This window comes from Centropristis striata, chromosome 8 (assembly GCF_030273125.1).
Source record: "Centropristis striata isolate RG_2023a ecotype Rhode Island chromosome 8, C.striata_1.0, whole genome shotgun sequence".
Classification (NCBI taxonomy): domain Eukaryota; kingdom Metazoa; phylum Chordata; class Actinopteri; order Perciformes; family Serranidae; genus Centropristis; species Centropristis striata.
The window spans coordinates 8,642,106-8,658,426 of NC_081524.1; the positions used below are offsets into that span (position 1 = coordinate 8,642,106).

The window sequence follows — 16,321 nt, forward strand, 5'->3', positions numbered from 1 at the left end:
GAGGGAGAATTTAGGGGTGGCAGGAGAACCGAGGAGGGATTTGAAGAGGGGACAAGCAAGGCGAGAGGGAAGAGAGGCGAGATAAGGGGAGAGATGAAAAAGGAGAGGATAGGTCGAGGAGAGTGAGGGGGTGCTCGTCAGTAACAGCATGCTCCAGTGAACAGCGCAGCACGGCTGTTTGCAAAAGTTCCTATTCAGAGGCTAATAAGGGCGATAATATCTGGGCTCTTGAAGTGGGGATTAAGGTATGAGATGCTGCAGCCGTGCGAGAGGCTCATTGTCGTCTTTGGAGTGTGTGTGTGTGTGTGTGTTGTGGCATAATGTGTGTGTGTGTGGGACAGAAGCTCTCACCCTCCACACCTGCCGCCGTCATAAACATTTTGTAGGTTGTGTGAAGAAGCTGTCTTCCCTTCAGATTGTCTGCAGGGAGAGAAAAAAAACACAAGAATGAGATAGAGGTGATAGAGGTGTGTGTGTGTGTGTGTGTGTGTTTGTGTGTTGGGATGGAGATAAAAAGGATGGAGATATGCTAACAGATGGCGAAGGAGAGCGAGAGAGGTACAGAGAGTGAGAGACAGAGAGAGGAAAGAAAAAAAAAACAGAACAAGGGAGCAGGCCAGATAAATGAGGGGGGAGCGACTATTAGTATGCATCCGTCTTGTGACGCCGGTCTCGAGATGAGGCCTTATACATCTTCTCCTCTCTCTCTCCCTAAGCTGTGAGGAAATATTTTTAATGCGTATTTAAGCAGCCAATTTTACGACCAAAACACTCCTGCAAACACAAGTGGCCCGGGGGAAAATTTACAGGGGGAGGAAGGGTCATAAACGTTCCCACACACTCACTGCTACCCTGTATAACCACAGGCTTGGCCAGCCAGTCGCTGCTGGATCCTCCTGTGACTCCCTCATAAAGGTATTCTTACGGCGGCTGTCAGAGGAACATTTCTCCAAAAAATGAAAATTCTGTCATCTTCAATGTTTTATAACCTTTAAAACCTTCCCTCCCATCTTTCATAATCTGCATTTGTCTGTGACATTGTGGATATTGTTTTCATTTGGGTAGAAGTAATAGAATAACAGTCCCTTCAGGGCTGTTTTCCTCTGTTTGTACAACGCTCTGCATTGTTATTTTTATGCCCTTTGTTTGACTTTAACTCGTGCAAATAAATAAAGCTCAATAAAACTCAAGCCTCCATGTCAGTGAATACTCAAATGAAGCTGGCAGACGCAGCGTGCACATGGGGAATAAAAGACAGCGGTGCATTCACAGTCTTCTCCCAATCTGCATGCACTCACAAAAAGATTTTCGGCACAACTCGGGAGCCAAAAGATGTATTTGCACCTCATTACATAGCCGTGTTCCTCTGCAGCATAGTAAGCAAAGCAACAAATAAACTTGGCCTGACCCTGCATATTTAAGGTTCCACTTCCATTCCCCCCCAATGTACTCATATTAGCATACATTTCACTACGAAACACTTGGATGACATTGAATTAATTTGAAGGAGAATTTACACCAATTTTGCAGCTTAACGGTGTAATGCATATCTTTTCTGCTTTAAAATGTCAAATAATGACTTCCATTAACCCACATTTTCAAAAGAAGAGAACACAAATTAACGGTGTTTTTATTCGGTCACCTGTAAATGGTGTTATATCCCCTCTGTGCATGCATCAGGGTCGTGTTTGTCCCCTAGAAGACGTCATAAACTGACTTTTTATCCAATTTTAAGCCTAATTTTTACAATAGAGCTCAGTTTGGTGGCACCATCTTGGCAGGGCTTACTCTACCTTACTCCTGCCTCGTCCAAAAATGTGTGGGTTGCTCAGCTGGGCCCAAGCCTGGTTGCTGAATAACGCCACCTGTGACTGTACCCACCTGTTATTCAACACGCCCATGCACTTGATTATGCATGACTTTCTATGATTTAAACAGGTGAGTTATATAAAATTTAACCCCAATTTATCTGTCATGAAGGGGAAAATTAGCTACAGAGACCAGACGAGTACCAGGATGTAAACATGTTTATTTTTGGGGTAAAGTTGTGCATTTTAACATAGGGTTCTATGGGGACTGACTTTTTTTGATCCAACCAAGTAGCTGGACATGGAATTTTGCAAAATCTCTTTCCAGAATCAGAATCTGTGTTACTCAGGGGGGAAAACACTTTAACATCAAAGGTTTTCATGGAAATAGTTCCTTTTTTTTTTCTTTACTTCTACAGTTACTTATTAGTGTTTATATAGACTCATCTGCACAAACTGTTGTCTATGTGAACATTTTCCTTTCATTTCATTGAGAACATTTCTAAGTTTATTTGAAGCATTCAGGAACTATACAGAAAAAAATATATTTGAAGTCATTGTGATGTGCAAAGTATAATTAAAATTGATACATTTGTTGTACATTATGTATTATAGTAACCTTTTTTTAGCTAGTTAGTTAGTTTAGTTTTTTAGTTTCTTTTTCTAAGTATATTTTTGGGCATTTTAGCCTTTTATTGATAGGACAGCTGAAGATAGACAGGAAAGGGGCAAAGGGGAGAAACAAAACTCAGCCTTTTTGCCGCTCATTTGAAATGGTTTCTACCAACAAAAACTACTCACAGAGCTTACAGCATGTGTGGAATAGATGTTTGCTCTTGAATGATATTACTTTAACTTTAACTACTTTTTATTGAAACACTGGTTTCAACCACTTTCTTTACATCTAAAAATCCTTCAAGATGAAACACTCTGCGAAAGATAACTGTGTCTTGGGTCGAACTTCTCATTTTCATTCATTTCAAGGGGTTAAAGGCCAAAAATGTCAGGAAATACTGCACTAGAAGTAAATGAAAAGAAAATATATTTAAGTGAAGCAATCCTTTGAATGAAGTAACACATCATGCTGCCAAAGAACCTTACAGCAAATGAATAAATCCGTGAATGACTGAGTGGCAAGTCATTCCTTGGGGCTCTTGTTCTCAGCTGCCTCAGGTTATTTGAGCTGTGACCTTGATGTGACAAACTCGCTTCACTAACCTTAAGGCTACCGCTACCTTCTCCATTCAACCGTTCACCTTTACACGAAAACCAAACCCCACTCGAGCCATTCTCCCTCTCATGCTTTCTATGTTGCTCTTACTCTGTTCTGACAAACTCCCAGCCCTGAGATAAAAAAAAATACAGGCACATGCTTCTACTTTACTTATCAGAGGAAACATGAGAACTTACTCCTAACCCATCAAGAAAACATGTAGATTTTATAATAGATCTGAAGTAAAGGGCACTTAATGACTGCCGCGGGCTCTGAAAGTCAGAATAAATTGGCTCTTTCGTGGAAGGAGAGGGAGGAAGAGAGATACGGTAAGTGGAAAAGACAGTACTTACAGGCGAAGTAGCAGGAGAGGAGGAACACCAAGGAGAAGATCACCAGGAACGTGATGTCCGTCTCCAAGATTCCTGTGAATAGGGAGGTGGAGGGAGTAGAATAATTGATGAGAAAAAAACAGAGAAGGAGAAAAGAAGAGAAAAGAGGAGGTGGAATCAAAACAAGAAAGCAGAGGAGTCAATGAGGTTCAGTAAAAATATCAAGGCGAAGAAGAGAGTAGAGGAAGAAAAAGGGTAGAAAAAGGAAAGGAGGAAAAGGCAGGTACGTGATGAGGATATTGGATTAGTTAAGAAACAGAAGGAGAGAGTTACAGTAGGAGAGAGAGAACATTGGAGATGGAGGAATAATTCATTTAGAAGCTACTCGGGCCTCCTCTTCTTTTCATCCCTTCCATTCAGTTCATCTATCATCATTAATTCATTCAGCCGTCCCTTCATTATTGTAATTTGTTCAGTTCAGTGTGCTTTATTGGCCGTGCTAAGTGGTGTTGGCTTGTGCCATCAGCGATTCCTTCCATAATCTCTCTCTTTCTGTCTAATCACTCTTACCGAACTCATCTGCAGAGAAATGCTGCGTCCAGAAAGACTGGCCATTGGTCAGTTTCATCTCGTACTCCAGCTGCAAGCCATCTCCCTGTGAGAGAGGAGAGAGGAGGAAAAAAACAGAGACAGAGAGGTAGGTGAGATTAAAATGCATTCAGGCTTTGTGATCTGTACAAAATATCTATTAAAGCTAAAAAACTGTACTGAGAGCATTAACCACTCTTAATACATATTATTCTTATGACATGTTGAACTGGTGATGGAGACCTACAGGAACTTTTGGGAGGAAACGAAAATGATGAGTTAAACTGCCTGAACCTCCGAGTGCAGGATCAGCCAGACGTTTGACATTCATAAAAGATTTACACATGAGGACAATTTCAAGAAGGGAAATCATTTAAGTGCTAGTGAAATTAAATTGCATATTTTTCTGCTCCAGCTCGATAAATCACATGTGTCTATGTCCTTCTTTGAAAATTAAAATCATAAACCAAAAGGGAGAAACTTGTATTTCAGAGTTCTTGGGTTCATAATGGCACCGTCTCCCTCTGCATTAATCTTTCAGAATATTGTTAATACTTTGTCATTCAGTCAAAAGTTTGGGCCACATTCTCATTCAATGGTAATTCTTTATTTTCATTATAGTTTTGACATTGTAGATTTATATTAAAGACTTCAAAACTATGATGGAACACATATGGAATTATGTGCTTAACAAAAGGGTTAAAAAAAACAGAACATGTTTTATATTTTAGATTCTTCAAAATAGCATTTAACCTTTTGCTTAGGGTTTTTTTTCTCCAACATAATTCCGTATGTGTTCTTAGTTTTGATGTATTCAGTATTAATCTACAATGTTGAAAATAATAACAATGATCATGATTGAGAAGTTTTGTCCTGAATGGTACTGTAAATTGCAGAACTTCTGTTTTTCTGTTCTGTTCTGCCCTAAGTCTTCAAGATAGTGAACATGCTGTTTCCACAAAACTCTTTTTTGTTATTTACCAAAAAAGTATTTGCCCCCCTCTGGGAGCAACAGCCAGTATTTCTGGGGTTCTGTTCTAGCCAGCGGCGATCCCAAAAAATGGACAAGGAATATCTAGGTCAAGACTTCCTCCTCTGTGCAGCCATTGTTTCCGATTAGCAACTTGAGACACGGAAATGAAGTTTCTTTTTAGAGATGGCATCTATACCCAGACTGTTAATAGTAAGCACCCAGTTTAGATTAGTTTGCTATAGGATAATAAAATGTAAAATCGTCGTTAGACAAGAGCCGAGAGGTTCCAAGATTTAATTTATGCCAATGTGTTCTGCAGTTTTAACTTAGGACTGTTTCCCTGCAGTTGACCACAGCCTGCTCAAATGTGATTGGTCAATACTATTGGTACTACAGATAGAAGCCAGAATCGATCTGCATTAATTGGCAGATATCTGTTTAGAGAATACCAAAAAAGCAAAGTTTTCAAAAGTTAAATGTTGTCTACGCAATCATACAAGGGGGGGAAATGGGGGGAAAAAGGTTTCTGATTTAATTAAGAGAACACCTAAAAGATTTGATAGAATACCACCATGATTGAAAAAGCATTGAAGCTCAACACAGCCTTATTAATAATAGAGAAATGATGATTAAAAGATAGCTTCACCCCTCAAAATCATGATTATCAGCTATCAGACGGATGTGAGACGTGTTTTTAAACTGTAAGGTTTTTGCAAAAATGCATTAGTTTGGGAATTAGTGAGCATATGACTGGATAAATGAGTTGTGTGAGAGCTTGTTATTGGATGTTAAGATAAAGTTTTCTCATTTTTTAAACACGGCCTCCATTTACTTCAGCTCATCAAGGAATTACGTAATTTTTGGATTGTTTGTTCAAAGTAGGGTTTATAAAAAAAAACATAGGGTGAGTAACTAACATACAAATAATCATTTTGGGAGTGAGGAGATCCTTTAAGCAAGTAGAAACCTTTATTGCTCAGCACTCATAAAGATCAAATACCATCACAGCAGCGCAGCCTTTAAGATCAGGAAAACAAAAATATAAAGTATGCCACCAAATTAGGAAAAAAACCTAAATCTCAGAGGAACAATGCATCATGTAAACTGATGAAAAACATCTTGCATCGCTCGCTCGCTGACGGTTATGACAGGTTTGCTTTTCAAAGATCATTGACTCATCATTTTCTGCAGCAGTCGTTTTTCAAGGACGTTCATTCTTCACAGCAGAACGTTGTGTGAGTGAACAGGGCGAATGTACTGCATGTGACTTTGTGAAATGTGAAAATTCTGCCCACCACAGCTTTACGATTTAAATAACAGAGCCCAGATTCCTTCCAACCTTTCCTGTAACAAGAGGAGGTAAACATCCAAATCCTCCTTGTAGAGGGCCACTCTGTGTAATTGTGCCACATAGTCAGTCGGTCCCCCAGCTGGCCTGGAAGTGCCTCGGGATCCCCCAGGTGTGTGGAGGAAGCTTGTGGAGAAATAAAAAAAGGAATCTAGGCTGCTCTGCTTGCTGTGGTGCCAATAAAAGCATGGCCCAGATTAATATCCATAGCAATAGTTTTCTCTACTTTAGAGCAAAGTATTCTCTTTTTTTTAATCATTGATAGTTAGTGTGACGCACTCATCAATTATTTATCAGGCTCATTATAATTATATGTCGATCAGATATAATTGCGCTGCATTGCAATGCTGTGAAAGAGCACAGAAAGAGAATATTTGGGTATGTAAACATGCAGGAAAGGAGAATTGCCGCAGAGGAATGAAACGTACCTGTGTGCTAAACCCCCCGGTGGAATGACGTTAATTTTTGGCAGTCACGCTAATAAAAAGTGTCAAACTGAAAGTGAATTTGGGGAGGTGAGAAAAAAGTGAGACGGGGAGCAGAGAACAAGAGAGGGGGGTCGACAGAGATGGGTTGACAATCAGAGCACAGAGAGCTCATTTCACACACACAAGTTCAAAGCCGATGGAGTTCGCGCTTGTTGCTGCGGAGCGAGGGAAAAGAGAGAGGGAGCGGAGGAAAAAAAAAAAGACTTTGATTTCATTTGGCAGCCTGAGACTCCATCTCACTCTCTCTATCAAAAAGGGCGAGAAGCGTGGAGCGTGCACTGCCACAAAATCAATACAGACACAAAGAGCAAGGAGACAGAGATAAAGAGAGTGATAGATGTAGAGAGGGAGAACGTTAAAAACACAGGTGGAGAGAAGGGCCACAATGAAGAGAAAGGAGCACATGCAAAGAGAGAAAGAGAGATGCATGCAGTGGAGAGATGAGGGAAGAAGTAGCACTTCACACAACAGGGATTATCTCTCGGCGGGACTGACAGGAAGTCACAGGATGATTTGGGGGTTCTTGTTGGTTTCAGGTGTAAAGAGACATCCACTTCTGATATACTGTACTGATATATCACACACTGAACGTGCTCTAACTCAAACATCTGTGCAGTCTTGTACATCCTCTGCTCCCCTGGGCTGCTGACAACTACATTTAAGAAAGACTACTGAGATTCTTCAGAGAGCGTGGATCTTTTCTTTTTTTGGGGGACCAAAAGTGCACACAGACAGAACAGCAGAACACGATGTGGTTGTTGGACATGTCATTCCAAAACCACGGGAGGAAGTAAAAAGGTACTCCAGCAACTTACTCACAGGAAGCTGACTATAGAAAGAAAATGGTCAAATACATCCTGATTTGTAGTCCAGCAAGAAGCGTCTGTGTGTGTGTGGATGTGTGTCTAGGGCAGACCTTGGCTGTCCCTGTTCAGCCCAAGGCGGACGTATGTGCTTGCATGCATACTCCCCTGCACAGAAATGCGTTCCACAAAAAACATTGAGTTACCTTTGTTACCTTGTAAAAAACACTTATTGCTTTTTGCATAAAGTTTAGATATTGCATGTTTACTACATTACATACATGCTTTATATTGAATGCATGTTGTGTTTAAAATAAATGGAAAAGTGAGATAATGATTGGAGTTTTTACTATTTTTACTGCTATATTTGAGTTACTACACCGTCATCATAACATGTATTCCTACCAGTAGAAGCTCAAAACCAGAAAATGAACTGCATTAGAGCAGAATTAGGTTCAGAGTATTGGTCCGGCCCTCCGCAACCTTCACAGTATCTCATGTGGCCCCTTGTGAAAATGAATTGCCCACCCCTGGTCTAGGGCATATCTCGCTGACCGTTAGTCAGACTGACCTCAGATTTCATATGTGGCTTGTGCATGGCACGAAGCTGTGCATTCTTGATACTGAAGATTTTTTAATTCAATTTTCAAAATATCATTATTTACGTAGGACGTGTTTCAGCATTGCACTGTTTCTGATGTGACGCCTTTTAGGGGAGCTCCGCCCCATTGTGTGATAGGCCTACACCTGGTCAGTAACACAATTCACTCTGGATTTCCACCCTGACTCATCTCATCTGTAAGTCTAGAGTCTTAAAGTGTGCTACAAGGTTGGATTTTCCAATAATATTCAAATAGTTTCCAGCGAATATCAATGTTCAATGTGTATGTGCTGGATGGTGTGGTACCTTATGAAAAGTAAGTGTTTTATGGAGTTGCAGACGTTGTAGTGGTCTGCATGTAATATGCAAATTCTGTTATTCACATTCATCTATTTGTGCTGCATGTGTCTAACCATGTTTAATGATTACGTTTCTTTTTTTTTTTTATAGATATTTCTGTGTCTCTTTATATATACACCATGTATTACCCATTATACACTTTGTATATTAACACTACGCAAGTGTATTACACCTCATTGTACATCCCACTTTCACACACAACCTCATTTGGCCATAATTGAAAAATCTACTTAATCTCCCACTATATGAATACATACTTCCTACGGCCCCTGCACTCGTTTCCTATAATCCAACTCAATGACTTATTCTCATTAGACCCCTTCTTGCCTGGCAGACGCCATCATCTTTCAAACTTCACACTTCTAAACTGAAAAGCAGGTTTTGGTTCTCAGACTAGACAAAGCTCCTCCAAAGCCAAATAAGCCAAGTGTCCCTTGAATATGCTGCCGCAACAGCCTTCTCTGCTCCAGGGAGGCTTTCCAAGAGATTTGGGAGCCTGGCTGCAAGGATTGGCTCCCATTCAGCCACAAAAGCATTAGCGAGGTCGCGCCACTGATGTTGTGCGCTCCAAATCATCCTGAAATTGTTTGATGGGGTCGAGGTCAGGGCTCTGTGTCAGAGCCAGTCAAATTCTTCAACTATAAACTCAGAAAACCATATCTTCATGGACTTTGCTTTGTGCACAGCAGCACAGACGTGTCCAGACAGAAGACGGCCTTCGCCAAACAGCTGCAACAAATCAATAGTCAGTTTTAAATTTTAAAACTGTAGAAATAACATTCCTCTTGAAAAATCAAATTAGGATGTTTCCATTATCAGCAATAAATGGATTATTAATGAATTAATCCCTGATGAAGGACACCTCAAACGGCATTAAAAAAGTAACACTATTCATTTTTATTTAATTGGTTTTGTATGAAAATCTAAAGGGTTTGACTAATGCCAGTCATTATCATCCTTCCATTCTTGTGCAATGAAAATGCTGTTCACTACTCTATTAAATACGTCAAACCTTCGATACGACTTTCCAACAGGAAATATTCCCAGTATGCTCAGCTGTTAGCCAGAATGCTAACGTCATGCTAACAGGATTCATAGTCAATAATATCAAAACTCCTGAGGGAGATTGTATGTGCTCGCGCACACATGCACACACACATTTCTACACTTTCGTTTTATTTTATTTTTTTATATTATAATAATTTTGCTTTATTATTATTATTTTCTTTTCATAGTTACTTGTTTTTAATTTAACTTGTGTATTTTAATATAGGTAGAGGCCCTGTAAAACCCCTTTTGGGTTTCTTGCCGCTACCCTGTAACTCCCTTTTGTTGTTATTTCTTATCCTTTTCGTTTTTGTCGTATTATTGTGCAAAATAAAAACTTCAGATTGGAGTGAGGGGACAAGCTCACAGACAAGCAATCAAAGAGCTGGCCGACATCGTCTGGGCTGCCAAGGTGAACAGCTAACCACGGGACACACCCAGGCTTGATCAACCTGCAGTGGGCCAACCTGTCGTGTCTTGGGGGTTGGTGGTTAGTCTTATGGCAGCCATCTTCAAGAACTCCTCATGGAATCAGTAATGGTGCAAACACTAGAGATTGTAACAACTAGTCCTTTCATCCAGCCGGAGTATGATTGACACCAGTAAATATAATATAACCAGTGGTGGAAAATGTATTCAGATCCTTTACTTAGGTAAAAATACTAATGCCACACTTTGTTTTACTCCATTGCAAGTAAAAGTCCTGCATACAAAATTTACTGAAGTAAAAATACAAAAGTATCAGCATCAAAATGTACTTAAAGTATTAAAAGTAAAAGTACTTGTTATGCAGAATGGAACCACTCACATTGTTACACAGTCATGGAAAAAAATTATTAGACCACCCTTGTTTTCTCCTTGCTGTCTTGTTCATTTTAATGCCTGGTACAACTGAAGGTGCATTTGTTTGGACAAATATAATGATAATAACATAAATAGCTCATAAGAGTTTAATTTAAGAGCTGATATCTAGACATTTTCCATGGTTTTCTTGTTAGTGATTTTTGTTATTATCAAGAAAACCATGGAAAATGGCTAGATATTAGCATTTAAATTTTCCATGACTGTATATTCTAAATATATTTTTTGTATTGGTGCATTTATGTAAGCAGCATATTATGGTTCATTTGAACTAAAATCTAATTTTAGTTTATTTAAATCAAAATAAAGTTTTAAAAAATGTCAAATTATTTCAAAATTACATTACATTACATTACATGTCATTTAGCAGACGCTTTTGTCCAAAGCGACTTACAATAAGTGCATTCAACCTGATGGTACTAGACATAGACCATAGGAATCAAGTAAATATATCATATTTAATGTTAAATTTTGAGCTGTGAAGTAACTAAAGCTGTCAGCTAAATGTAGTGGAGTAAAAAGTACAATATTTGCCTCAAAATCTAGTGGAGTAGAAGTATAAAGTTACATTAAATGGAAATACTCAAGTAAAGCACACATACCTCTAAATTGTACTTAAGTGCAGTACTTGAGTAAATGCACTTAATTACATTCCACCACTGAATATGACAGTATATTCAACGACAAGACTAGCTAGTGTAATAGGAACATTAATAGCATTCAAACTGTCTTCAATATAACCTTTTGTGTCTTAGTGACAGACCAAGATTATTCTCAAGTACTGAACTGTTTTTAACAATGAATAGTGAAAGCCTCTACTTGCATCAAGGCTGCAGCGAGGTCTGCAGGTGTTCTTCGTCAAACAATGACTCTCTCTTCTCTTACACACACACTTTGTATGCATCAATGACTTGTGCTGAACGCAGAGCCTGCAGACTGTATCTGACACTCTGTACAATTTGCTCTCATCTTGAAAGATTTAATTAATTGACAAAGACAAGTTCTTCCTCTCCAGTATTTAATTTTGGTGACTTCTCATCGAGTATTGTTTCTTCAGTGATTTTCCACAACACTAGCTATCCAGCAGTGTCACTGTCCCTAAATCAATATCAAGATTTTCAAGCACAAACATTACCCGATGCTGTACGGTCGGCTGCTGCCTAAAGCAGCGAGTTCCATAGCAAATTAGATGTGAGATGATCACTTATGTAAAGTATCACTTTACATCTATCTATAAAAGCAAGAAGCGTCTGTGTGTGTGTTTGTTTGTGTGTGTGTGTGTGTGTGTGTGTGTGTGTGTGTGTGTGTGTGTGTGTGTGTGTCTAGGACATATCTCTCTGACCGTTAGTCAGACTGACCGAAGATTTCGTATGTGGCTTGCGCATGGCACGAAGGTGTGCATCCTCGATTTTGAAGCTTTTTTAATTCATTTTTCAAAATATCATTATTTACATAGGACGTGTTGTGGCATTGCACTGTTTCTGATCGGACGCCTTTTAGGGGAGCTCCGCCCCATTGTGTGATAGGCCTACACCTGGTCACTAACACAATTCACTCTGGATTTCCACCCTGACTCATCTCATCTGTAAGTCTATTTAGCCTACCTATCTTTAGGAGTTTTAAAGTGCGATACAAGGTTTGATTTTCCAATAATATTTGAATAGTTTCCAGCGAATATCAATGTTCAATGTGTATGTGCTGGATGGTGCGCGTACCTTATGAAAAGTAAGTATTTTATGGAGTTGCAAACTTTGTAGTGGTCTGCATGTAATGTGCAAATTCTGTTATTCGCAATTAGCATGCTAAGCGGAGATTTAGCTTTATTCACTTCTTATGTTGCATTACTTTGTAATTCAGGGATGACATTCATGTTGCTTAGCATAATGCCTATAATCATTGATATGAGATACTTACATGCAATATAGTATATGAGCTAATTGGGTTCATGTTAATGTACTTTTAGTGCAGCATACTGCGTAATGTGCTATCTCACAATTAGCATGCTAACGAATACATACTTCACTGCACTAGTACTTCTAAAAGTGTTTTTAGCAGTAGGGTCAGAGATGTACTTATTGCAGCTTGTGTGTTACAGTCCTGTGGTGTCCTGAGGCAGTAAAGGACGACACTTAATTACAATAAATTGTAAACAGAGGCTTTGGCTGCATCCCTGTTGATATGGTTACTACCAACAGTGAGCAGACAGTTTAATAGACCCCTTATCAGAACACGTCACTCTAGCGACACACACAATTGTGAATGCATGCGGGTTGCAGAAAGACTCAGAAGTCGGCTTAAATACATGAGAAAACTCTGATCACAGGAAGAGTTGTAATCTGTTTTGAACATGTTGTGTTGTGCTGTGAGCTGCCAAAACCAAAAAAGGAACTAATAAAAGTCTTCATTTCTACCGAATACCATCACCACCCCATTCTCCCATGTCAGTTTGGCAGCATATACTTGCCTATCCCCGAGTGACAGGTTTTTATAGTATCGACAGCATTTCAACAGTAAAATAAAGAAAAAGTCCTGTGAGAAAGTTCTTTTTTGCTCACTAGTTTTCTTTCAGTGTTTTTATTGGCGATCTGTTTTGTTTTTTTGTATGCGAACAATTTGACAATGTTTGCATACAAATAATTGGTCTATCAAAACTACACGGTTGCCCAGAAAGTTGGAAAAATCTTGTTTTTTTAGCTGCAATCCTCTGTTAATTGTCTTCTGACAAAACTGAAACTAAAATTAGGATTCTTTTTCAGAAACAAATCTTGCTTCTCTTATCAGTCAAAGAAAAATTGGATTTCTGCAACTTCCTTGCCTCTGCTGGACTATGGTGATCTGCTTTTTATGAATGCAACTAATCAGAGTCTTAAGAAGTTAGACTGTGTTGATCATTGTGCTCTGTGTTTCATTACAGGCTGTGAAAATCACACATCATTGTACTCTGTATGCCACGGCTGAAATGCTGTCTTTGTATGTTAGCAGGCTACCTCATTAGTTCGCTTTTATCTATAAATCTATTCTTCCCTCATACCTGTGTACATACATGTGTCAAAACCAAACTCAACATGGTCTACGCTCTCAAAATACTCTACAGATGCTGGAGCCAAGAGCGAGAACTGAGTTAGGTAAGAAAGCTTTTAGTTACGCCTCTTTATCATGGAACAATTTGCAAAAGGACTTGAAACTGTCTAATCACAATCGATTTTAAAGGACAAAGACATCGCTTCCCTTGGTCAGTGTGACTGCTACATATAAGTCAGCTACTGAGGCTCCTTCGGTGTTGTTGTGATGGCTGGTGTTTGTATTTAATGTCTTTGATAACTGTGTTTAATGTTGTAACTTGTCCCTTTTTTATGCTGCTATCTTGGGCAGGTCTCTCTTGAAAAACACATTTTTTTTAGGCTTTTTACCTGGTTAAATAAAGGAAATATATATATATAATAAATCACATTGTCACAATCATTTTACATTTTACACACATTTACATTCATGGAAAGAGGTAAAAAATATTTTATTGCAACTTAGTAAATGGACACCCTGTAGCCAATCAGAAATGAGTATTCAACAGGACCATTGATTAATAAGAAAATAAACTATTAACTATTGATAACTGTAGCCAAAAATAAAAATAATTTTTAGCTGCATATAGGGTTGGGTATCTGACCTTAATGCCTTTGACTTATCAACCAAAATGACCTAATACCAAGTATTACTGTAACTCCTCTAGTGAAACAATACACGTATATGATCCTTTTTTGCAGCCAGATCTACAAAGAGATGTGTATTTGTATGGTTTTGCTCGCAGCCAATCACAATAACCATTCTTCAATTTCACTCAACGTTCGACTAGATAACGCAACAGCTACAACCAATACAGTGTAGTATCCTGAAGTCAAGTGCAGTGTATTTTATGGAGTTGGCAGTTTAAAGTGTAATGCAATCAACTGGATGGGGAGGACTGAATTTTCTGCAACTGAATGTTTCCATTCGCATGATGGTTATCGAATGAAGTAGACAAAAAAAGGAATCAGATGGAGTAGTGCTATTATAACTGTTTAAATGATTCCCAGCACCAGTTTCAGCCCTGACAAAGTGTAATTTGATGTACAAATAATATTCTAGCAGAATAAGACTCTTAAACATTGCACTTTGTGTTCACACTGAGAGCAGCACAATCTACAAATCATCAGGTTTTGTTCATTTCCTATGAAAGTCAGTATCTCTCCCAAAAGACTCCAAACACTGTCAACTACTGCTGTTATTGTTTCTTATTTATCACCTTAAAGAAGTGCAATGTTTCTGGTCCAAACTGGCTCCCCATCTGGCACACAAGGATACGATAAGGATCCTTCTTCTCTATGCGACCGTGCTGAAAGTCGTTATGAGAGATATCATTTACAATGTTGGACAAAACGCAGTCTATGTGGGTGTGTTTCTCCGCTATTTGTTCCATAAAAATGACTCACCTGGACAGTTTAATTTCAAGTGCTTCCTTAGTTCCCTACTGAGGTAATTTTGTTTCATTAACAAAAGTTCTGCTCAGCATAATAAAGCAGAGGTTGATTACAGCCATTCAAAGCTTTCTGTTGCTCCGCTTGTGTTTGAAAGACCAAAGGATAAACGCCTCATAAACCAACTCAGACAACAGTTGCCGGGGTCGATGGCAAGCAATGAAGCCTTGTTATTGAGTTGTTCTGTTTTCAGTTTATTTTTTAATTAATGCTATAATTAGCTCCAACTAACGCGTTATATAATTGCAACTCATCAAAACCGTTTCATGAAAAGGCAGTAAAAGAGAAATAAGTGTCGCCTTGTGAAAACTCTCTAGCTCTACACCACTACACAGATGTAATTAGAGCTGGACTGTTGTTCATGCAGGTTTTTCCGCCTATAAATTATCAGGTGAAAAAATATTCAGGCAAAGACATCGACAGGAAAAAAAACCTGCTAAATCTAGTGAACTTTGGTTACTCTGGCAATTTAGTTGTCCGATAAAGCCTCCTGACTGCCAGAGGTCCTCCGCTATGTAATTTGTGATGACCTGAATTTTATTTATAATGACTGTCTTTTTTCCCCTGATGAAATAATCATTATTTGCAGCCCTGAGGTTTCCTGCCATAATTAAACAAGGGAAATTGCCTGGAAATGTTAAATAACGATCAACCTCACATTTTACCATTTCGTGCAGGAAAATGTATCAGCGGATTGAGAGTAGACATCCTATGGTTCTGAAAGGGCTTATGAGCTGATAAAGATTTAGATGCACTTCAGCGTAGGTAAAGACTGAGATGGAAAAGTACATGAAAGGAGAGCTAGATAAGAAGGAAACAGGGACAAAGAGACGGGAATAAGTTGCTGCACATAAAAGTGAGGGTGCACCGAGAAATGCATGAAATGAGCAAGAGGCAAAGAAGAAATGAGACCAGCGAGATGGCAAGATGGAAGGAAAAACACAATTAGAGAGAGGCTGACAGAGACGACGGGAGATGGAGAGGTAAATGGATATGAAATGGCGTGGAGCGCGTCACAGCTTGGTGACAGAGTTGAAAGAGAGCAGGACGTGGCCAATGATTGTGAGCGACAAAGGAAGAAAGACGGAGAGGTGTGAAAGCGTAAGGGAAGCGAGGACGGCGAGCGGCGAGAGGCGACGGGTGGAAATTGGCTGTTGGGCGCAGCGTGCGTATGTCCCCTGGGAGTGGAGACGAGCTTTTACACTTAAGTCCAACAGCATTAGGCTGCGCGTCTATCAGTGGACGCTGCCGTGACACTGATACACACTCTGCAGGAAGCATCCGTTCTAATCATATCCCCCTTCGACTGACAGCACAAAAACAAACCTTATGAAAAAAATCTCTCTCACACACAGACAGACAGGATCAGGAGCGTGACACTGATGCAA

At 39.3% G+C, this 16,321-nt stretch overlaps 1 protein-coding gene across 1 annotated transcript in view; it reads right to left on the reverse strand.

Moving 5' to 3' along the window:
- Positions 1 to 16,321, reverse strand: part of tmem145 (transmembrane protein 145) — a 66,643-nt gene that overhangs the window by 17,534 nt on the left and 32,788 nt on the right. The window contains exons 6-8 of the mRNA XM_059339410.1: positions 3,924 to 4,008; positions 3,375 to 3,446; positions 352 to 420 (exon numbers count right to left, since the gene is read on the reverse strand). Coding sequence (XP_059195393.1) covers positions 352 to 420; positions 3,375 to 3,446; positions 3,924 to 4,008 — 226 coding nt within the window. The remainder of the gene's footprint in view (positions 1 to 351; positions 421 to 3,374; positions 3,447 to 3,923; positions 4,009 to 16,321) is intronic.